Genomic DNA, 25,648 nt, shown 5'->3' with positions numbered 1-25,648 from the left:
GCTTCATGGTAAAAATATGAGTGTGTGTGTGTTCATACTTGGCTTTCAGGGTTTCCTCCTGACAGTTCCACTGTGGGTCTTCCACCATCTGTAGTTCTCTGAGCACACGGCCGGGTTTATATGCTGAGTTTATCAACATTGTCAGAATCTGTAAGAAAATTACATGATCAGGCTATTTATTTCATGAATCATGTTACATAAATATATATAAACAAATTCAGACACACAAAACACATGCATATACACTACAGCTAAAATAACCACATATGGGTAGCTTCTGTAATATGAAGTACATGCAAGTTGTCAGTGTGGCAACAACAACTGACAATCAAAAACTATATTAAATAACTAGGGCTGTCAAGCGATTACAATTAATTACACAATGTCAAGTTTGAAATTACCCCCAAAAGATAATTTAAAGTCATTATTGTGTTTAATGAGAAAAGCATCAAATAGACATTAGAAAAGGTAGCTTTAGAAAGAAATATTATATTTGATTCAACATAGAATTTATTACATACAGTTTTAGGCTTCATAAGGGTGAGTAAATCACAGAATTATAATTTGTGGGTTATCAATACCTTTAATGTTTTTTTTATTAATGTGCAATCTGAATTTTGTTTTTGTTTGTTGATGAAACAATATTCTAAATAAGAAACTAAAACTGGCAGTTGGTTGCGGTAAATGTCGAAATGAGTAAATCACTCACTCATTCATTCTTTCGATTCATTCAAACAGTTGATTCATTAAGGAACGAAGTAAATTAATCTCTTTATGAATGGGCCATTGAATCATTGGTTCACCCGACTGATTCGCTCAAAATGAGAATTCATTCAGAAACAATGCTGTGTTGCTCAGAGATGCACAATCGTTGTGCTGTGGCTTTATATGTAATATTTTGTTGACAAAAACACAATATTGCATCTAAAATATAACAATATTATTTGAACTGTTGTGTAAAATCAGTCTCACATTCGCACTTGTGCTATTCGGGATCAAAACAGCACTTGTGTGATATTGCAATCATTACTGGTGTGATATTGCTTAACTATATCATATGATATAAATATGAGACAAAAACTCATACAGTGGCATTTCTGCCCTGACATTGTGAATTTTAGGGGCATATAACTGCATTCTATTGCTACATCACACAGTGAGCTGTTGCCCTGCTTCACAATTCAACTGTATGAAATGTAAGACGAACTATGTAGGTCTGGGGTTAATCATTTTGATACGTTATTTTTTTCATAACTAATTAAAGGTGCTCTAAGCGATGTCACACGTTTTTTAGGCCGAATTTTTTTTTGTCACATACCGCAAACATCTCCTCACTATCCGCTAACTGCCTGTCCCCTGAACACACTGTAAAAAAACGCGATCTCTGTAGACAGCCCAGGCTCCACAAACGGCAAGAAAAACAAACTGGCCCAGCCTGGACCACGAAACATAACAAACAGTGTTCCAGCCAATAACCAACAAGAATGATTTTGGGGTGGGGGTTGGGGGGTTAGTGCGCGTGCACATGAAGGGGGTGTGGGGAGTGGAGGAGAGAGAAGCATGAAGAGGGAAGTTAGCTAGAGGAGAGATGTCCTAGACAACGACAACGACTAAGGGTGTACTCACACTAGCCAGTTTGAACCGTGCCCGAGTGCGTTTGACCTCCAAAGCGCGGTTCGTTTGACTAGTGTGAGTGCTCCGAACCGTGCCCGGGCGCGGCTCGATTAGCCGGCCCTGGCCCGCTTGGAAGAGGTGGGCCAGAGCACGGTTCAGTTGGACTCGGGCGCGGTTCGCATGCAGTGTGAGCGCTAACCGTGCTGGACTCCATTGTGTTCAGTGAGAGCGCCGCTCTTCCTGTTTATCTCGAAACCGTCGCACCATAATGAAGTAAGCGTGCTCCGGCACGAATGCTGAAACCCTATGTGAGTGCAGGCCAGAGGGGGAGTGGGGAGGGGGGACAATCGTACTCGGGCCCGGTTCATGGCAACCGTGCCTAGTGTGAGTACACCCTAACGTTATAATTATATTCTCTTGAATTTTGATATGGCCGACACACGACCAAAGAGACGACATTCCGATGAACAAATAGCAGAGAAGAGGGAAAAGGAGAAGGAACGCGCGAAGTCCCGAATTTACATCGGAAAAGCCTTCGACTCGTCCATGACTGTTTCAGGAAGCACGGAAGGGAGGAGGGTGGGGGAACGGGATGAGGAGGAGGGCGGGTCGAGCTAGCCTCCGTTTTGTTTGACAATACTTTGAATGTCAACAAGAAGTGACATCACCCAACATCGCTTAGAGCACCTTTAATTAAATAAACACGTTAAATCGACACAGCCCTATAAATAACATTTCACTTGTTCTTGTATAATTATTGAGGATGTATAACTTTTATGACCTCATTTTAATGTAGACTTTTAATGAAATCATACAAATATTTGGTCACACTTTAGTTTAGGGTCCAATTCTCACTATTAACTAACTATTAACTATGACTTTTGCCTCAATAAACGCCTAATTACTGGTTAGTAATAGTTCATAGTTAATGGTTGTTAAGTTTAGGTATTGTGTAGGATTAAGGGATGTAGAATATGAACATGCAGAATAAGACATTAATATGTGCTTTATAAGTACTAATAAACAGCCAATATCTTAGTAATATGCATGCTAATAAGCAACTTGTTAATAGTGAGAATTGGACCCTAAACTAAAGTGTTACCAAATATTTTTCCTTATACATTCATGTACATTTTAAAACTAACAAAAATCTTCATATTGATTAAACATTTGCAATACGTAAATTTCCTATATAAGAGAAGATCGTACCTCTTTGAGGACTACAGCACACTTTCCAGGCCCCACGGCCTTTGATAACTCAGCGATTCGGCCCTTGTTGAGATACGGACCAGAGAAACAGCGATGATTGATGAAGAGCTGAGAACAACAGTACTTTCCATTCACCAAACCTAAACAACACAAACACACAGCAGATTAGCGATATCAGCACAAAATCCATTTGTGAAGATAATGGTTATATGACACATGCAGAGGTCAGATGAAGTTATTGGTAGAATATGTAGTAAATATGTCAAACCTGTATCCATGGCCATGGATGGGCACAGGTTAAGAGGGGCATCAGGAGGCTGTGAGGGAGCCAACCTAAAAAAAAAAAATCAATCAATCATCAAATGATATTATGGACAACAAAAACAACTGAGTAAAAACAGGAAGTAGATGAATCACATGCATGACGTTTAGGTTAAAAGTCCCATGCTTTCTACTAGCAACACAAACACAAAGACTCATGGGTACAAATGTCCACCAGAGGAGTACATCTACTCACTGTTTCTCAGGCTGAACAACAGCAATCTTCTTCTGAGGCAGACCTGAAAACACCACAAAAAAAATGTATAAATAAAAAAACATGACGCACAGGGCAACATAGGGAAGTTTCAAGGATTTTTGTGTGTTCTCTGAAAAAAAACCCACCATGAAATTCTGAGAAGTATTGTTTGGATTACTTTCAAGGAGCAGAATAAGATATGCACCACATAAGTAAATGACAGCTGTTTTTGCTGTATTACTTTTTATTTAATTTTTTATCATAAGCAGCCAGGACAAGTGACGTACAAAAGGACATTTTAAGGTTTGCTTGGTTTATGTTGCCATCATTTTGCACTGATCTCATCTTAGAGCATAACTATGAAAATATACAGTGCATTCAGACCCCTCATTTTTAACAGACCACCATGCGAACGCAGGAGACCGGAGACGCAAGATCATGGAAAGAAGTTCCAGATATCACTGCATTCCAAAGTTCGAGTTTTGTGAACGCTGACCTGCAGATTGGTATCATGTGATATTCGTATCATGTAGATCGATATGTCATGGCGTGACCTCTTAGCTGAATTAAAAGAATGCAAACGTTTTGCATTAAAGTGGAGTAGATTCTATATTTTTACATTTTGGGATTTAGTGTTATGTATTTGATATATGGTGAATTTTTGTTTTTAACAAAATTCGCATTAGGTTAAACGTCTTATCAAGACCGTTGCAGTGTCCATAGAAATTTTGCTAAAATGCTTTAAAAATCACAAATTTATAATAAAAAAATAACAGAATTATGCCTTTTTAATGTTAACATTTTATCCATTGATATAACCAAATTCCACACCATTCTTTTTGCAGCATTTAAACATTTTTCTTTTTGATGAAGTAAATGTCAGACTCAAAGCATATGTTTTCATTTCTGACACAAATGAATCCATTAGTATGTGACACTCACAGACAGTCTTTTGTAAATGTGTTAGTGGATAGCCGTTCGCTTCACACCAGCCCACAGGGAAGATATTCATACTCTCAACATCCACTATACAATCTGGTAACGGCTTGGTCAGACCTATAGACAAAGAGAAAGAGGGAAAAAAAATTGTGTCGACGTGTCATTTCTTTTGGTATTCACTGTAAGGTCATGTGCTCGAAATATTTCTATTAAATAATATGAAAAGAATGTGAACATACATGCTCTATTCATTCCTACCTTCCAGTTTGAGCCAGAGAAGCCGACCTTTGACCTGAGTGATACGAGCGACGCAGAGTTCAGCAGGTTGATGTGGATTCACGGCTTCAAGCCACATATCCTTACAGAAGCCCTTGCTTTGAGAAGCCTGATCGCACGCAACGCAGGAAAAAAAAAATAGGTTAGTGGAAAAGCCTCATGTGTCCAATTACACAAAACAATGAAGATCACAGTAAATGCACACAAACAGGATAACAAGGGAGATACATAACCATGAAAATTAACTGGAACATTTTTTTAACTGGAAAATGTTTTAATGACTCCAATAATGGCGAACGCATTTATATAAGACTTATCACCATTTACATCCGATAATTGGTGCACAATAAACAACAAACAAGCCACGCAGTCATAGCTTTTATCTCGAATCCCAAATTAATTCGTGGAATTTGGCTTTAAAATACCACTGCTTGGATGCTGATTGGTCAATACATCATTCCAATTGTCCAAACACCCACGATACAGTAACAGCTATGATGCAAAACATTAGTTAACATTACATTAATTAACCTTAGTTTACATGTCAGTGGCTAGGAATTTCAATATTATTGTGTTAAGATAATACTTTAAATAAAATGAAATATTTACAAACAATATAAAGACTAAAAACATGTAATTTTATTCTGGATAATACAATATTATACACGCACGCACACACACACATATATCATTAAATTAATGGTGACTATCACATTAGATAGTATTGTAGATATTAGAGAGAACTAGGGAATATAGAGAGAACTAGAGCGCGTGTATATATATATTATAATATATAGTGTTTTTGTGTGTATTTATATCCATAATGCTGTTTAGTAACAAAATTTACGCTGATTATATAGTAAAAAATATAACATTAAATATTAAGGTTTTATTAAATAAACAATAGGAAGACTAAATATACACTGTCAACTTAAAACAAAAACAAAAAATAAATTTTGCAAGTACATATTGTCTTTAAAAAAAAGGACAATTTATATATTTACTTACATATTTTACTATTCGACCAAAAACAAAATTTATAAACTTTAGAAAGGTTACCTCTTGCAAGGAAATCATCATATTTAAAGTCCCTGGCATCAAAAACGTTTGAAAACCGCTGTTATAATGAAGGGATGGCACTTCATTTTATGAACCTAATGCGAATATATTCATATTCAAAATATAGCGCACAATATATTTGAACCTTATTGTTCATATAGTCAACTTTAAACTTTATGAAGAACAGGAAACACAATAGGGGAGGGGTATTTCTCACAAAAACAGCAATCTTTTTTTGCATCTTGTGCGCGTGCGTCAATGTGACCAACATCGAAACGGGAAAACCCGATAGCTGGCACACTTTCATCAGACTTTATCTTATTAACAAGAAATCCCCAAAGCCTCTTTCAGATAAAATCAAAACCGCACTCGTGGACATCTAAAGGCGAGGGGAAATCGAGAGAAAGTGCCTTACGTTTGGGAAACACACATCTGGAGCAGCTTCAGTGCCAGTGTGTTTGAGATAGTCCGCCCAATCGAAGTCCTGTGACTCAAAGCCTGACAGAAAATGAGACATTGAGAAAAACCAAATGAGACGGAGAGAGAGGCAGAGCGAGCGAGTGAGAGAGAGAGACATATTATAAGCAAATAAGTTAGTTATTTGCACTGTATTTTCCTTCATCCTTAATTATTTTTAGCTAAAATATATTATTATTAATGTTATATGAATATAAATATAAAACAATAGTTCATTTTTATATTAATAATTAATATTTATTCTATATTTTATTTTTATTTCTAACTTAAGTTTTTTTTTTCTTACTAACTTGATTCTCAAATGCTTAACCAATACAGATCCATTCTACACCAATAAAGCACACTAAACTAAAAATAATAGTGAGATAGATCTGAGGCAAACAGCATTGATAGACTCTTATTAAGTGAATATGAATTTAATAGTTAAAATCCCATTAGCACGCAGAGAAATCACAGTCACACCCACCCCGTGGCCTCTCCAGTCCAACACCATTCTTCAGGCACCACTGGACTGGCAGGATGCCCGGTGAGTCGGCGTGACACACCACAGAAGTGGGCGGGGCTTCGGCAGTGAGGTCATCAACTGTGATCTGAAAGTAGTATTCATTGTAGATCTGCAGATCAGAGAGACATGGTGTGAGACAGAGAGAGAGACAGAACGCCTGATGTCAGGGTCGGTGGCTAGTAATTATATCCTCTAGCATAATAACCCTTCATCTAGTGTGTGTGTGTGTGTGTGTGTGTAAGAACGTACTTTAGTTACAGACACAGGGAGAATGTGGAAGGGTTCCACTGGTGAGACCATTTCAAGCTTCATTCCTGCCCTGAAGGAGTGTGTGTTTAAGTCAGCGTGATCCTGAAACACACACATACAGATATCAGATGTGAATGTTATCAAGAGCTTTGTGTAAAATGACGCCTCACGTCTCCAACTTTCCCAAAACACACACACACCTTAAAGACCTCCAGTGGAAGTGGACTGTTCAAAGCTTCAGCTGTGGCTTGATCTAAAGCTTCAGTCCATTCTGAGCTGCTCCTCAAATCACAGCGATCTGAAAGAGAAAGAGAGAAACACAAGCTCATCCATCTATCTAATCAACAAACTATTCATCAATCCATCCTTCATCCACCCATTCACCTTATCCATGCATCCAAACAAGTATTTATTCAACTAACTATTTATCAATCATGCATCATCCATCCATCCATACATACATCCATCCATCCCTTTATCTATCCATCCATTTAATCAACTATCCAAACAACTGTTTATTCAACCAATTATTTATCAAGCATGCATCATCCATCCACTATCCATCCGTCCGTTCATTTAACCAACTATCCATACACTTATCCATCTATTTGTCCATTTCCCCATCCATTCATTCATCCATCCAAACAAGTATTTATTCAACTAACTGTTTATCATTCATGCATCATTCATCCATCCGTCCATTTAACCAAGTATCCGTATAGTTATCCATCCATCCATCCATCCATTTAATCAAATATCCATGGTTATTCATCCATCCAGTTAGCAATTCATCAAAGCATTTTTTCATCCGTCCAGCCTTCCATCTATCCCAGTATTTATTCAACAAACTATTTATCAATCCATCCATCAATCATCCACAATTATTCATCTAACTATCCTTTTAACCAACTATGCATCCAGTTATCCATCATTTTATATATCCATCAAAGTATTTTTTTCAACCCAATAGTCATCCATCCATCCAGAACTAACTGTTGTACAATATGTAATAATGTTAGTGCCAATCAGTCATTTATATTACAGATAAGCCAATATGCTATCTCTCTTGCACACACAGACACTCACAGACACAAGAACCTTCTTGTCAACGCTACACTAATACGTAATCAATAAAATATTTTAGCTCTTGAAAAACTACATGATTTAAAAATGTCATGCTATCACCTTGCTATTGAGACATGCAGTTAAAGTAATTGCTTGGCTATTTGTAGCATCGCAACCACTTAACACTGCTAAGAGTCACAGCAGATGCAGGAAATCACACATTAACACACTCTCTCTCTCTTCTCAAAATAACTGCTTAGACAGGCCAAGTAATCGATACTAATTCTAGAGTGACTTTTGAACTAGTAACTGCCTGAAAAAATTTATTGAGGTAAACATTTACACCTTTTAATGCATTGACTGATATCAATTATTTCTTAAGCATTACTTAAGCATATCTGTTAGAAATGCTTTCAGATCCATCATTATTAGAGTGTGGAAGTCAGACAGGCTGTACATAGAAATTGGCAATGGAACAAGTTTTTGTACACTATCAAAAACTTGGCAATAGTGCAAATGGAATAATTTGCATAAGAAAGGGGAAGCCTCAAGAAAAATGCAAAAAGTATGACTATGAACTGCCCTGCTTTAACTCAAAACCTTAAATGGAAACTTGAAAAAAGTAGAGGAAAATTGTTTTATTAAATGTATTTTATTTAATGATTTTATTTAGATTTAAATCTCCATTTATTTTAATTTAATAAATCAATTCATTTAACTTAATTATGCAATTGAATCAACACTGACTATATTTTAGTTTAGTTGCAAAGTCATTTATACCGATCAAATACATGCTCTCACCTGTGGGCGGTTTCATTGATAAATTATTCTCTTTGGCCCATCCCAGGGGGCGGAGCCTGTTGTCAAGGTAGAACATCCACCTGTAGTGGGCGGGGTCATTTAATCCAACATAGCTGAGGCATAAACGTCCACCGACGTTACACTGGACTTGCGCGGCCCAGTACACGCTAGGTTCGGAGTCATCACGCACTTCCAAAATACAGCCTACCACGATCAGATCCACTGTGTTTTTACCTTTTAATGGCTGAGATGAGAGGATGAGAGAGAAAAAGAAATAATATTCTTCATTTAGGTAAATCATTTATCAAGGAATTTGCAATTTAACATGTAACTCTTGATTCGGTTGCTGCCTTTGAATCCTCTGGGGAAGACTCGGCTTAAGAGTTTGGAAAAATTGTATTGCTGTGCATAATTTTGGATGAAAAAATGTGACGCGTTCATTTTATTTAGCATTAAACGCATCAAAATGAAGAGTAGAAGATGGACATTAGGTGTGTAATTTTTTCCCATAACTAATATTGTCTTGCTGTCACAGACAATGATGGGATTTTTGTGCAAGCCAATCACATGATCTATTACAGTCTTGTTTTCATTCACGTCAAATTAAATGTCGAATACTCTGATTAAGGCCATTCCAAATTAAATTTTCGCCGTAATTCGATGGTTCTCAACCAGTAGGTCATGTCCCAAGAGTGCTAATAATGTAGCCAATAAACAGAATTATGGTATTGTGGTGCAGTTTTATCTGTAACATTGTATTGGCTGATAATATCATCATATTTGGTCCAATGTTTGTTTCCATGTGATAGGCTGGTAAATCTCACTTCTGCTGTTGTTTACGCATTTACAAAATTGTTAATGTCAAGGACATTTTTGATGTTCTTGTACACTAAACAAACAAGTGTAACATCATTCTCACCCCTTCAAGAAGGTTAGCCGGTGCCGTCCGTGAACCTGTGAGCTCTTTGATAAGAAACTCGGCCCAGTCACTGTACTTCTCTTTAATAGCTGAAATAGATCAAGAAAGAGCAGATAATGAATTTCACACACTATAAATCCAAATAAACAGACAATTTCCATACTTTTGTGGCTGGAACTAATGTATTACTTTGCTGTTTGATAATATCTACCATGCACATGTTTGTGTATGTGTGTAACGTCAGAGATTCAAAAGTTTATTTTGCATTTTTGTCTAACTGAATAATTGTTCATCAAACATTACATTTAAGTTGAACCAAGAAGTAAACATGAATTATATATATATATATATGAAGAGTTCAGATGCAAAAGCCTCTAAATGCCATCTGAAATTTTCTTATAGAATGATCATTTTTATCAAGCTCGTATATTTAAATTCAATAATTTCACTTAAATGGCAATGAAGATTACCTATTAATTGTCAGTTAAGTGAAATTACTGAACTTAAATACACAAGCTTGATAAAAATTATCATTCTATAAGAAAATTTAGATGGCATTTAGAGGCTTTTGCATCTGAACTCTTCATATATATATATATATATATAATTCATGTTTACTTTTTGGTTCATCCATATACATACATATTATATATATATATATATATATAGTCAAAATTTCTCTAACATCCACAGATTTACAGTTTTAGCATTTAATGGACTTCCTCTCCCAAACATCTTACTACTTCCTTCCCAATGGTGTCAGCCACATAAATTATTCATATATGCATTATGAATACATATAACAAGAAGTCAATTTCTGAATTTCAGTGTCTAAACGGACTCAAACCTCCTGCTTTCTGCATAATTCTACATGGTACCGCCACAGAGAGAACTGCTAGTTAGTTACGTGTTAGAGAAGAACAACAACACATTAATCATGACGAGTTGTGCATCGCTTGCACAAACTGTACGTTTGCATCAGCAGAATTCACACTGCTGAAGTTCTACAAGGTGGCCAGCTTGTTGACTGTTAGCTTGACTCTAAGAGCCAAATACTGTCTCTGCCCTGCAACGTCACAACTGCTTCACTCAATAACACATGACACCACTCACAAGGGTGTGAGCTCTGCCCTGACAGAGAGAGAGAGAGAGAGAGAGAGAGAGAGAGAGAGAGAGAGAAAGAGAGAGTCGTAGGGTTGTAGGGGGAACAATTGGCCAATAATCATCATCATCAACACAAAAATAATGTTCTTGATCAATATATGGTCAACTTGTTTTCCAGTTAATAGCTAAAATCCTTCAAACTAGATAAAATTTACCAGAAAAGCTAAATTGCATAAGATGGATCATGATGCAATTATTACATAATTATTATACCATAATTAAACGATTATTACATAAGTATTATAATCATTTAGGCTTGTTCCATTTAGTCTTTTACAGTGTAAAAAGTGATCAGTTGACTTAACTTCAAATTGAGGAAACCCGTTGCCTTAAAATTATAAAGTAAGTAAACTTCACGCTTAATCGAAAGAATTAATGTGGAATTGTCAAATTCACATAACTTAATTTTTTCAATTAAGCTTTACGTTTATTTACTTAAAAAAAATGTAGTAAACCCCATTGCCTTAAAATGATTAAGTAAGTTAACTGAACACCTTTTTACTGTGCAAGAGTTGTAGCAAGTTATTACATTTTAATAAATGGGACTGAGATATAGCAGAATTGGAGTGACCGAAGAATATATAGTATATACAGTATAATTGAAAGTGTTTTCTGCTCTGTCATTGCATTGTCTGCCATTCAACTTTATGTTTACAGACAGGAATAGAGCAACAGATACACTTTAAATTCATCACCACACTTTTTTACAACATGCCTGGTCATTAGATAATTTAGGAATTTCCATTTAAACGATGCGATTGGTAAGCAAAGGTCTCCATTTGCTTCGTTTAATATAATTGCTGTCTAGAAACAAAAAAGATATTAACAAGATCTCATTGGGGGGGGGGGGGGGGGGTAATTATGTGATATTGTAATTATGGCTTCAAGAGATTCTACAAGAGATTTTTGTAGATATTTTTAAATATGTTGCAAAGTTTACTTAAAATCCGTTGTGTCGCATTTTCTTAAATTCCTCTCGGCTGCACAGACTTGTTCGGATCACATAAATAAATGCATAATTTACAACAACTCAAACAGACACATGAGCCGTTTTGCGTTTCCTTTTTCTGCACTAGGGAGTCTCTATGCAAATATTGATTATGCAAAAGAAGATTTGCATATCTTCCAACAATCTTCTGTAAACAGCGGGCCAGATTTAAAGAGTTTCTCTCGCTCATGTAATCAAGGCAATTATTCAAGAGAGGAAGGGGAAGAAAACAGTTGAAGGAAGAGCAGTGTTGTGATACTGACTGCTACAGTAGTAACAACCTGTCCTGTGTATCTGAATAGTGGATTTAACACGATTTCCTGTTTGCCTGCCAATAGTACATCCAGGATACTATTTTTAACAGCAAAAAGGTCATTGCTTAATCAAGTTAACTCAAGGATATTTGACTGGTTTGTGTTTTTAAAATGATTCATCCAACCCCCCCAAACACCCTCCTTCCCCCAAACACCCTATTCTTCAGTATATTTTATTTCCCACGGAATAAGAGTGACATTTAATCGGAATGTTCTTATTCTCTTCTTTGATTTATAGTAAAGTAGCCTATATATATTATATATTATATAACAATATATTATTGTTATTATTTATTCAATAGTAAAATAATTTTACTGTATATTTTTTCCAATTATTCAATTTTTCATAATTATGTAAGCATATGGTAACAAAAAAGCATTGTTATTTCTTAAAATTGTAGTTATTTTATATATAAAAAAAATAAATAATATATATATATATATATATATATATATATATATATATATATATATATATATAAACGTTTTTTAATTGTAGTTATTTTCTAAATACTAAAATAATAATGAATATAAATTAATATATATTAAAAGTAACATCAAAAAAGTAAAAATTTAAAACATTATTATAGTGTAACAAATGTATTGTTTTAATATTAAGTTAAGTTGCATCAAAAAACTTACAATTAAATAAATTATTATAATTATAATACAGAATTGTATATATACTTTTTACTGAAACTTTTATTGATATTCAGGGTTTAATCATTTTTCTAAATTCATATGGAATTTAATACAATGCAAAAGAAAAAAAAAGAAAAAAATAATGCACTACAGAGTATGATTTTATTTAAACGCCCACAATAAGTCATTTTGCCCAATCATTTGATTTGATAATCAAATCTGACCACAGAAATATATGAAGGATCTGTCTAACCATATATTCTATCACTATATAAAACCATCACAGAAGTAGCAATAAAATAATGTGAAGAATCACAGTACCAGTCTACAATATTAGTGTGTATAAGACCTGCACTACTGTAATTCAATCCAATAAGAAAAGGTTGAGTTTGATTGTGTGTGTGAAAGAGTGCTTGTGGCAAAACGCCGCTGTGTCCCAGCGTGTAATCTCTGCAGCACGAGTGTGTACGCTAATCGCTCGAGTGCGGGAGTGTGCGACCGTTGCCATGCCAACAACCCCCCAGCGTCTAAGCACTCGGCTCCGGCCGTGTGTTCGACACTCTTCACTGGAACGGGATCATTTCATCACATTAGCGCATAACAATGAAATTCAACACATATTTATGCGATTAATCTTAGGCCTTTATATTCCATGTGTGCTTGAGTGTGTGTGTGTGTTTAGTAGCTTCCTGAATGTTTAATAGCTGTTAAACGTCCACCATCCAATAAATGAATGAATGAATAATTGGTTCAGTTTATACAGAACACAGGTAAAGTGAAATTGACCTTATTTACTTACCTTATAAACATAGCCATTATGTTAAGACTGTGTAAAGTACTAGTGTGACCAACTAGCAGTTAGTCAGGGGGCAATTCTTACCTTTTAGTATCAAATTAGACCAGACCAGTCTACGTTTTTATGTAACTGGCTTTAAACAGTTATGAACAGTCTTAAAGAAAAAAATGTGACGACTAACCTTTAAGACTATAGTCTTAGCAGTTAATGCAACCGGCCCCTGTAATTGTTGTGTACAGATTTTCAGTCCAATTAAACAAAAAGTGTGAAATATTTGATCAAAATGTAATAATTTCTTGGTTGATATCAGAAATCCTTCTATCTTTCCAAGTATTCCTCTTACTTTGCTTTTGTCCGCCTCTGGCCATTACACAATTGAAAATATTTATACTGCCTTGCATGACGCCCATATGGGCACATGCCCAATGACCCGTATGGTTAATCTGGCCCACAACTGTAAGCCAATGTCAATGTTTAGTTCTTGAACTACTTCATGACAACTATGGTTCTTGTTCAAAAGCAGTTTAATTTTTTTTAAAGGGCCATGAACTAGATTTTTGTGTATATATATATAAATATATTTTTTCCTGATGTGCACTTATAATGTTAGTATGATTTGATACATATACATATATATATATATATATATATATATATATATATATATATATATATATATATATATATATATATATAAAATCGATTTCACAAGAATTTGCATAATTTATAAATAAAAAGGTAGGTAATGTCTACTCAGTTCTGTTTTCATGGACTTTCAGTTTCATCAGTCATGTCTGTTTCTTTGTCTTAGTTTCCAGCCAGTCATCAGTTGTCATGGACACTAATCAGATAATCAAACTTATTCGTCATCTCCTCATTATCACTTTATATTTATGTATGTTCGGTTCTATTTACTGGTTCTTCCACAAAAAAAAGAGAAAAAAAATTGACATTATCCATTAAGTTTATGGACATTTAATTTAACCCTAAAATACAACGCAATGCAATGTGTAATTCAAAATACGGGTAAAACACCAGTGAGAAATCAAAGTGGCTGTTTTTGTCATTAGTCCAGAATCTGTTCAGCATTTCTTTTTTTTTTTATAAGACAGATAAAGGTTATTGGTATCATATCACCTTGTTTTACAGTCATTTTCCACATTAACATACCATGTACTTGTTATAGTAATAACAATAACTGGGTAAAAACTAGGTACTAACCCTGATCCTACCACTAAACCTACCTATGTAGTTACCTTATTTTACACAGTACTTTCCTGGGTAAGTACACTGTAAGTACACATAAAATAAAGTGCAAACAAGTTTTTTAATTTAATATAGTGATGAATCATTCAGCTCTTTGGGGTTCTGTTTACTCGATTCTTTTTAATGAAAAAATCAGGCTAAATGGCTTGAATCAGTGGAAACTGCTGTCATGTCCTAGTCGAATTGAAACCAAGATGCGAGAAGTGAGGGTGCACTTACTTAAAAAATAGTTTCATTTACACATACAATCTTTTTCAAAACTTTACATATGCCTGGTTCTTGGTATGGTGTCTCCTTGAGAATCAATGACTGCTTGCAGCCTTTTGTAACAGTTCTGTATGAGTCCTTCAGTTGTCCTGACTCAATGCCAAAGCTGAATCTCAACATCATAAAGTCACTGTGGGGAAGAAATCAAATGTGCAGAGCTTGCTGGGAAACCAATGAACTTACAGGACCTGGAGGCTTTTTGTCAAGAACAGTAGGCAGCTTTGCTACTCAGGAGAAACTGAGGACTCATACACATCACAAAAGACGATAAACAGAAAAGGAGAACCAATGGTATGTAATTATTTGAACAGAATACTCCTAAAAAATAAATTTAAAAAATCAGTTATTATTATTTGTCTTGTGGAATATATGAATAATGAATTGTAGGATTCCTTTTTTTTTATTAAAACATTAAAAAAATTATAAATATCTTGCCAATTTTGCAAGATTTATAAAAAAAAATGTGAACAGATCTGTATAGTTTATGGATCAGTGTTGTCTAAAACTATTACAAATATTTTTTTTATGGAAATAAAGCTGATCAAAACATAAATATTACACAAAAAAAAACATGTTTTTTTAAAATGTTGCTTTGGCAACAAAGTGAAATAAATGAAGTTGAAGTATGAAAGTTACTAAAACTTAAATAAAATAAATAAAACGATAAAGAAATATTTCAATAAAATATAAATAAAAACCTACTGACAAATGACAAAAGCAAAATTACTATAAAACTAAATTATATATATATATATATATATATATATATTTTTTTTTAGTATATATATATATGTTTTTTTAAAGTGTGTATATATATATATATATATGTATGTATGTGTGTGTGTGTGTGTGTATGTATATAGGCTACTTTAAAAAAAAAACTGAAAATATAAAAAAAGATGTTAATTGAAATAATAATAATAATAACTAATATAATAATACTAAACACTGTTATAGATGCAAAATATATCGGTACCAAATCGGTTATCAGGCTATATTAGAGATATTTTTATTTATTACTGGTTATAAAATTGTGCTTGTTTCCCCAATTTTAACATGTAGATTACGATTTAGGGTGCCATAAGCTAACACACAGAGTTAATAATAATAATAATAATAATAATAATAATAAACACTCATAATTTAGCTCTTCCCCACCAGCATTTTATTTAAATTCCAGTGAAACCAGTGAAAATCCACGGTTCTCGGTACCAATTTCGGTACCAAAGCTTAATTTAGATTAAATTTACATAATTATATTAAAGTGTATATCACAAAGATGGAAACTGTAGTATTAAAAACACTTTACAATAAGATTCCATTTGTTAGATAACATTAGATAAAATGACCTAACAAAAAAAACAATAGTTATATACTGTCGCAATTATTCTTCTTTAGGGGTTAATTTAAAAATACATTTTTAAAATCAAAAGTTAACATTATTTCTGTTAACATTATTTAATGCACAATGAATGAAGTGAACAAACATGACCAATCAAGTGTTTTGTATTAAATAACATTCACAAACATTAATTAATGTTGTAAAAATATATTGTTCACTCAATGTGTTATGTTAGATAAAGTGATGTTAATGAATGGTATCTTATTGTAGCATTACCAAACTATACAGGAGATAAAATATGTTTTATTTGACTTGACTATACTTTTATTTAATCCAAAACTGTATTCATATTTAACTTTAAAAGGGCTTTTTAAACCTGCTAAGAGTTATCCAGCCAAGAATAAGACTAGAACTGCTTTTCTGACGGACTGATATTAATGACGGCTTTTTATTTCTCATCTCCATAAATATATCTAGTTGTAAAGCTAATGCAAGGGCTAGAAATTTCACAACAAGTACAAATAGCGATGCAGATTAACACTAGGCGATTTCCTAGGCAGATATTGACTTATATATTAACGACTATATTAGGGGGAAGCACAGGCGAAGCACTGCTACTTGGGCGTGATATCTCTGCGCCCAAGTAGCAGTGCTTCGCCTGTGCTTCCCCCTAATATAGTCCCAAGTCAAAATCTGCATAGGAAATCGCCTAGTGTTAATCTGCATCGCTATTTGTACTTGTTGTGAATACGCAGGCCACAAAAAGTAATTAGGTGTTTTTTTTATTTTTTTTTATCACTTTTACTCAGGACATGCTAGCTGGCAACAAAGGATTCCATTCATTATGCTAAGCTAAGCTAGCGCCAACCCTGTCAAACTAAAACAATGCATGCACTGAGACAAAAATGCATTTGCCCACCTATCTAAATGTAGGAAAGAAGGTGAATAAGCCCTATTTCAAAAAACGGTGGAGTGTTCCTTTAATAGGTCTATGTCACACTTCCTCGTCGTCATGGAGAGCGCAGTTCGCACAAGTGTTTGTACTCCCGTGGTGTCTGTCGTTGCTATGCATCCATGAACGCACATGGAAAAGTGAGCGCGCCGCTTCTATTATGAGCGCGCTTGCGCCATTTGAAATAACATATCTGGACGCGCAAAAACATCAGCACCACATCAGCAGCAGCAGCACCGCCGATCGCCATCAGCGCTTTTATGAAGAGGTGAATATTCCGGCCGAATATATCATAATGAATATTCATATTTCATAGTATACATAATAATTTTACCTATATTCAAGGATTCAATATAATTCATTTTAGCTTTTATTTTTATTTTTAATAAAGTTGTAAATTAATTTTATTATTTAATTGTATAGAATTTTTACATTTTCTGGTTTAAACCTTTCTCTTTATGCACAGTTAAGAAAGTTGCTGCCTTAAATTGTGTACAATCAACTTGGATGTTTAAAGGTACAATATGCAATATTTTCTGCCGCTAGAGGGCGCTACATTCCAAACAACAACAACGGCGTAGCTTGATGACAATGTAAAGGAGCGTAGAATGATGGGAACTGTTGTTTTCAACTCCACCGTGGATGTAAATCAGTCAGACGGGAATCGAAAAATCATGTTCATGGATGTTCTATTTTTATAAATGTTGCGTTTAATGACATGCTTTTTGTGGCGAGGGGGGGGCATGGTTAAGCGCGGTCTGTAACGGGAGAGATAGAAACAAGACGAGCGGGACGTAAGTAGGTCAAGTGCAAATGACGAACACCTGTGTCTTTTTGCAGTATTATTGGCGTGGAGAGACCGTGCTGGAATCAGAGACTGGAGAGAAAATTGGACGCAGAGAAAGAAAACCGGTGGATCCGAGCTCTCATTTTTGAACTGTTTTGTGCCGTCGCCACGGTGAATGCGCGTTGTGCGCGACTTTTGTTTCTAGAACCTCTAGAACCTAGAACCTCATCACACTTCTATTTCATTAAAATGAATTAACCGCAAGAAAAGTAAGGTTTAATACTAAATTGGTTATCATAGATGTTACTGTATTTGTTGAATTCATTGTTGTGATAACGCTGCGCCGTTTTACGTGTTCTAAACAATTGTTGTAAAAGTACATTCGAACATGCCCACATCATTTGCCAAAATACTGATTAATCTTTATGTATAACACATGCTATGTTTATTTACATGGCCATAAACACCAGACGTGATAAACAATGTCAATAAACTAAACACAAACCTAAAGCAATAATACTTTCCTTGCATAAACATAACTATTACCGAATGCTACATTTGGAAAATATAAAATTAAGCATGCTTTGTCGACAGAACCAGCTGCAATCAGTAAATAATAATTGTGTTCCATAACAACTGCACGAAACAAGCTAACGTTTGTTGCTTAATAGACGCTACAACTTCCGCATTTGTCCAGGACTCCACGCAGTACGAGCGGAAACCGAGGGTAACGCGGATATGACGCAATTGACTGGCGACTCCCAGCTCCCCCCTGCTCTAACGCCCCGTTTCCTTGGTTAAAAATCGCAATTTTCTCATTATTTAAAAATAGTTGGAAACATTTGGGATATTGTAAGTAATCAACTTAACAAAATATATAACACTGGCCTTGAGATTTTGGGATATTTTAATGCAAAATTCTTACATATTGTACCTTTAAGTAATTTCAACTTAAATTGCATTAAACGGACTTAAAACATTTAGTTGGATTTTGTCTAACTTTTTAATATAATTTTTTATAATATTTTGAAGAGTTAAAGCAATGTAAAAACATACGTTGTCATAACTTATTGATCATAAAAAATTGTTTACAGTGTGATTCCCCTCCCCCGGCTGCTACAGAACTGTTAAAATTAATGTGTACCGACTAATAAATGCATGATATACGAACATTTAACTCCATGGCCACAGAAACAGAAAAACAATGTTTAAAATGATATACATGCAAACGTGTGCGTGCATCTAGTGAAGCATGCCAGGCTGAGTAGCTTTACATATGACCTCCAGAGCTGCCTTAACTTTGTGTGTCTCAGCTACACAAATGCATGCAAATACACAAGCTCACACTGACACTATACCATGAGCTTCACACCTCTCTCTCACACACTCGTACATACGTCATCTAACAGAGAGAACTCAGCAAACAGGCATAAGGAACAAGGAAGGAATATAAACAGAAAATATTTGAGGAATGAAGAAGAATTCTGGAGAATTTCTGAGAAAGATGGGGCAAGAGATAGGAAAAGTTCCAGAACTGGATAAACATAGAGACAGATAAATCATGCATCTTGATATATGGGCATAGATTTGGGTACAGTTGCAGGTAAAGTTAAAGGACAAGTTCACCATTTACTCACCCTCATGTTATTACAAACTGACTTTTGTCCATGGATCACAAAAGAAGTTTAGCAAAATGTACCGGTCACTCTTTTTCATGTAGTTATAATGAATGTATAATGAAAATAATAAATTTTGTAAATATGATCAGTGTGCCATATTTCAAGTAGTCATACCTTTGCGTATGGACAGAGTGAAATTGAACTAGTTCTATTCACTGAGCAGTTCATCATGTCGGTGTGTTGAATTTCGATAACCGGAGCAGTTCATTTAGAAAACAAATCATTCAGACAGACAGGTTTAGTGAACTGGATAAAAACAATTCAATTAAAAAAAGGAATAGTAAGAAGAATTAGAAATAAAATAACTATTTGCTCATGAAAAAAGGGGCAGACAGACAATATTTTTTTGCATTTTGTCTGTTCATCAAACAAAACTTAAAGAGTGGCTAGAATTTAATTCACAATTTCTAATTTGATGCTCCATGGAAGAAAGAAAGTCAAACAGGTTTGGAGGAGTTTAAATTCTTAAGCCATTTAAAAGAGACTGCGGAATAATAGTCTAGTAATACAGTTTGTTTTGTCTGAAAGAAGAACAAAAAAAGCAAGTGATCATTATGCTTTTTTGTTGCATGGAAAAGAGCAGCTGTGACATTTTGATTCCACAAGAAACACAGAGTGGGTAGATGATGAGAGGATTAACAGTAAAATGTAAATGATCTGTGGGAACTGTAGATGTGATAAATCGCAATTTCGGCCCCATTGTTTTAGACATTGCTTTATTTTAAAGATACAAATAATTTGCATTTACATAAAAGTCCTCTTTATATATATATACACACACACATACTGTGTGTATATGTGTGTGTGTGTATATATATATATATATATATATATATATATATATATACATATACATACTGTGTGTATATATATATAATTTTAGTGACTTTGGTGCCTCTTTTAAAATGAGTCTATAAAATCACATTATTAAATAAAAAATTTACATTTTTTTAAATAATCTTGTATAGGCCTACTTGTACAATATAACTACTCTTTCTGAACAATTGATCAGCTATATCAGGCGGTATCATATGGTGAAAACATGGTGCTTCTGCTTATTTGATTTTGAAAATGTTCAAACCAAAGCTATGCCCTTGGTCTGAGAGAAGAGAGGACAGAGAGAGAGAAAGAGAGAAGTAGAGGCTCGGCTTACCTGCTCTGAGGTAAACGTTATCTGAGAAATAAACAGACAGGAAAAAAGATGACCAACAAATACACACTAAACATGCACACTCACACACGTACAAACAAACCACTACTTTTTTTTTGACGCTAATCAAACATGGCTAAACAAACAATATTCCTGGCTGCGCCTACACATTTTTTTTTTAAATGAAGCTTCTGTACACACTATAAAACCTAATTAATGGGGTTTACTCACAATTGCACGAGTCATTTCATTTAGTCATATATCTTCTGGCACTCGCTGAAATTAACTTTGCTAATGTAAATGGTTCATGATGACAATAGTTTTCCATAAACCATTTGATTAAACGCTAAAGAACTCTATCTCTATCATCAGTTTATTTCCTGTCAAAACACATGATGTAAATTACAGCATTACATGTTGCAGTTGTTCACTGACTGAATGAGTCAAATGTATTATGATGTCACATCCTCCTCTAAATCACTCGTAAGACTTACGCTGCATCCGAAATCGCATATTGTATAGAATAGGGCCAACAACATTTGACATTTTGAAATTTACTTAGCGACCGTTAAAACGTACTTTCTGTATAGTATGAATGTGTGATATGAATAAAATCCGGATTGTCGGATTATCGGATCGCATTGTCATGTGACCTATGGCGTCATTCATAAATCCTCTCCCGTGGCCTCATGGGATAGTAAAGTGTCCATCGAATGCACATTTCATAATCTCGGGGGGAAAGTAGAACACGACAAAAAAAAAAGTACAATCAACTTGGATGTTTAAGTAGTTTGAACTTAAAAGAATTAGTTGAATTTTGTATAACTTGTAAAAAAAAAACTGAAAATTGCTTTAAATTATTTTTATGAGTTCTCATAATTTTTTACAGTGTACTTTTCGCCAGCTGTTGTTTGAATGCTGTGTATTCAGACGTATACCACTCTGTTGGCGTGTTTTTCACATACTGGGAAGTGTTTGATTTCAGAGGATTTCAGAAAATTCAGTCCATGTCTGTTAGCTTTTAGGCTAACATCTGTATGCTAGAAGTAATGCCCAAAAAATGATCTCTACTAAGAAAATTTAATTTTAACCCTAAATTATAAATGCATAATAAATACTCTCTACCCCTGACAGAAAACAGCAAATTATGGTTTATCTCTGCTTATGCTAATTGTCATACATTTTTTTTACTTTATTTCCATTCCCAACCATCAATTGATTTGCAAAAGAAATGTCTTTCTGTGGTTTATCGAGCTGTGATGTAAACTAAAACCTAGTGGCAGTTACAAAAAAAAAAGGGGGAGGAGTGTTTTGGTATGTCCCGCCCCAACTTCCTCTTTCAACATATCAACACAGGAAAGTAAACAGCACCCGTAAAACCTTTTCGTGGGTCTTTAGGGTTCTTTATTCTTGAACATTACAGTTCCATTTAGAATAATATGTCAACCACAAAGGTTCTATATATTTGAAGTATGAGTGTGAACGTTGATGGTGTTTCTTTGTCAAACTTCATCTTATCTTAGAAATGCATACACAGATTTTATCTATTTCTTCTGAAAACACACACACACAGAAAAACAGACAGACAACTGAGGCAACTTTACACTGAAAAAGAAATAAAGAAATGGCCATAAAGTAAACCTAAATGCATATTCATTACCTTAGCTTTAAATAAATATGTAAGTGCTTACGTACACTTTCATATACATTACGTTTTACTATTTTAGGAATGTTTCAGATATATTATACATAGTAATTTAAGCTATATAGAGAGCATTTGTAAAGTGCTAGCTGATACAAAATTATTTCTACAAAAATGCACTTTCAGTGAAAGCATCCATATACATACATTTTTTGATTTCTTTTTCAAATTGACATAAAATGAATGTATTTTCAGTGGTAATTAGCTATGTTTCCATCCAAAGTTGTGAATTTAACTTGGAATATTGCATAAAACATTTGCGAATAAAGCCGCGTTTCCATCCAGTGAGCCGAAGAGAACAAAATCATCACTTCCTGATAACCTGGCGCTAAATATCACTAAGAAAAATTAAAGTTGCTGCAGTAGGAGAAGCCACTGTATATAATAAATGACTTGCGCCTCAGAGTGCGAAACAATAAAGTTTTCTTGCTTTCTGCCTGCTGTTTAGGAATGCAGTCGTGTAAGACAGTTCTGGAAGGTAATTATCCCAAACCATTTTGATGACAGACTTTGCTCAGGCATTTCAGAATGACCAAAACAACATTTCAGATGCTGTGCAACGAGATCGGTTCTTTTTTGTATTTCCATCGTAGTTTATGCGCATATTTTCTTATCCGATAAAACGTTTTTCCAAATCAGTTGAGTGCATACGTTTTTTATGCGCACTTTTAGAATTGAATGCGCATTTTGGCCTTTCCATCATGCGTTTCTTTTATGCGATATCCCAAAATTTGCATAAAAATAGTGGATGAAAACATAGCTACTGACACCTTCCACAAATGCTTTCCATAGAGTTGAATTTTTCATTATGCGTACTGTATTCCATAGAGGATTTAACGTGGAATACTGTTTTAAAATGCACGATTGAAGGATGTATTAAACAGATACATTTTAAATAAAAATGACAAAAATCCAACACTGCAGTCAAAAACAAATGGCATAATTTCCTCATTGTTGAAGATATGCATCCTACTAAAAAAGATACAGTCAGCTGGTCATTATCGCAAAATAATCCCCTTCAAAATGATTTTGCAATAATCACCGAATGCAACACATGATTGCGATCAAGTACATGAAATGTATAAGGTTGGAAGAGAAAATATGAATGTGCTACTGACACACACCTCAAACCTTAAAGGGTTAGTTGTAACATAAACAATTCTGTCAGCATTTACCCTCATGTTGTTCCAAACCTGAATGTATGTAGGTAACCAAACCGTTTTGGTGAGCATTGACTTCCATAAAAACAGATTTCTTAATTTATGTTCCATATAAGAAAGTAAGTATTACAGGTTCGGAATGAATACATGATGACAGAATTTTCCTTTTTGTGTAAACTGTCCCTTTAAAGGCCCGAGGTGTAGTAGCACCTAGCATTGACTATTGCAATTATTCAAATATAGTGGTTGCTTCAAAGCCAACTAGAATCAGACATGTTGAAACAACGTGTGCTTATTATAACGTAACGTTCTACCATAATTGGGATCAGCATTACCTGTTATTGTTGTTAGACCTGTCAAGCATGCGTCTGTTAATAGAACACTTTGTTTGACAGATTACCTTTATAGTTCGCAACCTTTTCTGCCAAAATAACCTTTTCTGATATGAGAAAAACGGGTATGGTCAGATTCTTCTAGAAACGGTATAAAGTTTCAATGAAACAGAGGTAGCAATAGTTTTTTCTTTCCTACATGTAATTTTTTTTTTTCATTTTTAAAGATAAATTTTATGCTAGAGTAAAACTGTTAACTGTAAGTTACCTTACCATGAAAAACTGTAAATGGTATAACAGCACATTATATGTAATTTTACTGTAAAATCCTGTCAAATGTATGGTTTTTGCAACAAAAAAAAAAAAAAAAAAAGTTGCTGCCTTAAATTAAGTACAATCAACTTGGTCATTAAGTCATTTCAACTTAAATTTCATTAAACCGACTTAAAAAATTAGCTGAATCTTGTATAACAAAAAAAAGTTGAAAATTTACTTATTTTGATGAGTTAAAGCAATGTAAAAACAGTTGTCCTAACTTGTCAAAAAAAATGTTTACAGTGAAGTGAAAACTATGAATTATAATGTACGAAAAAAGAAGTAAAAGGACATTTCCAGAAATCCCTGCATATGATTAATCATCATCATCACATTTTTTCTATAAATTATTTTGTTAATTTTTATTTTTGAAATCAGTAATGTACATTAGTGTGTTTTGTGTTATATTTTGTTATTTAGTTAATGTTTATTGCATTATTGTAGTGATGTGTGTAACCCTGATGGTGTTTTGTCTTTGTATGCACCATATACAAGCATTGACCATGTTTTGAACATGTATGTCATGTGACTTCTGTTGTGCCACCAGTATTATTGTGGTGATTATTGGTACATTTTAAGGTAAAAGGGCAGATTTTGGTACTTTTAAAGTAGGTATATTAACATTGTATCACTCTATGAAATATATGGTTATAAGTTGTAAAATATACATGCATCCTGTAAAACTGGAAACATTGTCACAGTATTTTTTGCAGTGAATTTCTGGCAACCACTGATGGCAGTTTTTTTTTTTACCATACATTTATTTATATATATATATAGTGTATTATGACGTATATCAGAATGAAACAGCTTCTTGAAAAAAATAAAAGTAAGGCGGGACTTGATTTTGAGGATTGTTGAATCATTTGCTATTGCTGTGATGTCATATGATTGACAGGTTGTCCCGCCCTCATGCCAGTAAACACATCATCAGTTAAAAAAAAAGAAGAGACGCCCCTCGAAGTGCACAGATAAATAATTTATAATAAATACTGCAATAGTCCAATTAAAAAATAAGAATTGTCCATTTTGATTTCATGGTGACTAACAAATTAGCTAATTACTCTTTAAAATGTTTAACAATCCCTATTATCTGGAGTGTGCAGTGGTTCGTAAAGATATTGAGTCTGTCAAACATTAGTTAATCCACCAAATTATGATA

General features: G+C 34.2%; 1 protein-coding gene across 2 annotated transcripts in view; it reads right to left on the bottom strand.

Annotated features, from left to right (window-relative positions):
• The window catches only part of sfmbt2 (Scm like with four mbt domains 2), a 42,511-nt gene that overhangs the window by 5,658 nt on the left and 11,205 nt on the right, over nucleotides 1–25,648 (bottom strand). Inside the window, exons 4-16 of one of the 2 annotated variants that reach the window (XM_082168206.1) lie at nucleotides 20,981–21,001; nucleotides 9,631–9,719; nucleotides 8,712–8,955; nucleotides 7,046–7,143; nucleotides 6,846–6,947; nucleotides 6,558–6,705; nucleotides 6,030–6,112; nucleotides 4,538–4,664; nucleotides 4,283–4,396; nucleotides 3,341–3,383; nucleotides 3,092–3,156; nucleotides 2,824–2,963; nucleotides 39–148 (exon numbers count right to left, since the gene is read on the bottom strand). In XM_082168206.1, coding sequence (XP_082024332.1) covers nucleotides 39–148; nucleotides 2,824–2,963; nucleotides 3,092–3,156; nucleotides 3,341–3,383; nucleotides 4,283–4,396; nucleotides 4,538–4,664; nucleotides 6,030–6,112; nucleotides 6,558–6,705; nucleotides 6,846–6,947; nucleotides 7,046–7,143; nucleotides 8,712–8,955; nucleotides 9,631–9,719; nucleotides 20,981–21,001 — 1,384 coding nt within the window. The remainder of the gene's footprint in view (nucleotides 1–38; nucleotides 149–2,823; nucleotides 2,964–3,091; nucleotides 3,157–3,340; nucleotides 3,384–4,282; nucleotides 4,397–4,537; nucleotides 4,665–6,029; nucleotides 6,113–6,557; nucleotides 6,706–6,845; nucleotides 6,948–7,045; nucleotides 7,144–8,711; nucleotides 8,956–9,630; nucleotides 9,720–20,980; nucleotides 21,002–25,648) is intronic. The other variant, XM_082168207.1, reaches the window with a different exon arrangement.

Source organism: Leuciscus leuciscus (assembly GCF_965113295.1).
Source record: "Leuciscus leuciscus genome assembly, chromosome: 4".
NCBI lineage: Eukaryota > Metazoa > Chordata > Actinopteri > Cypriniformes > Leuciscidae > Leuciscus > Leuciscus leuciscus.
This window is presented reverse-complemented; position numbering and strand designations above follow the sequence as displayed.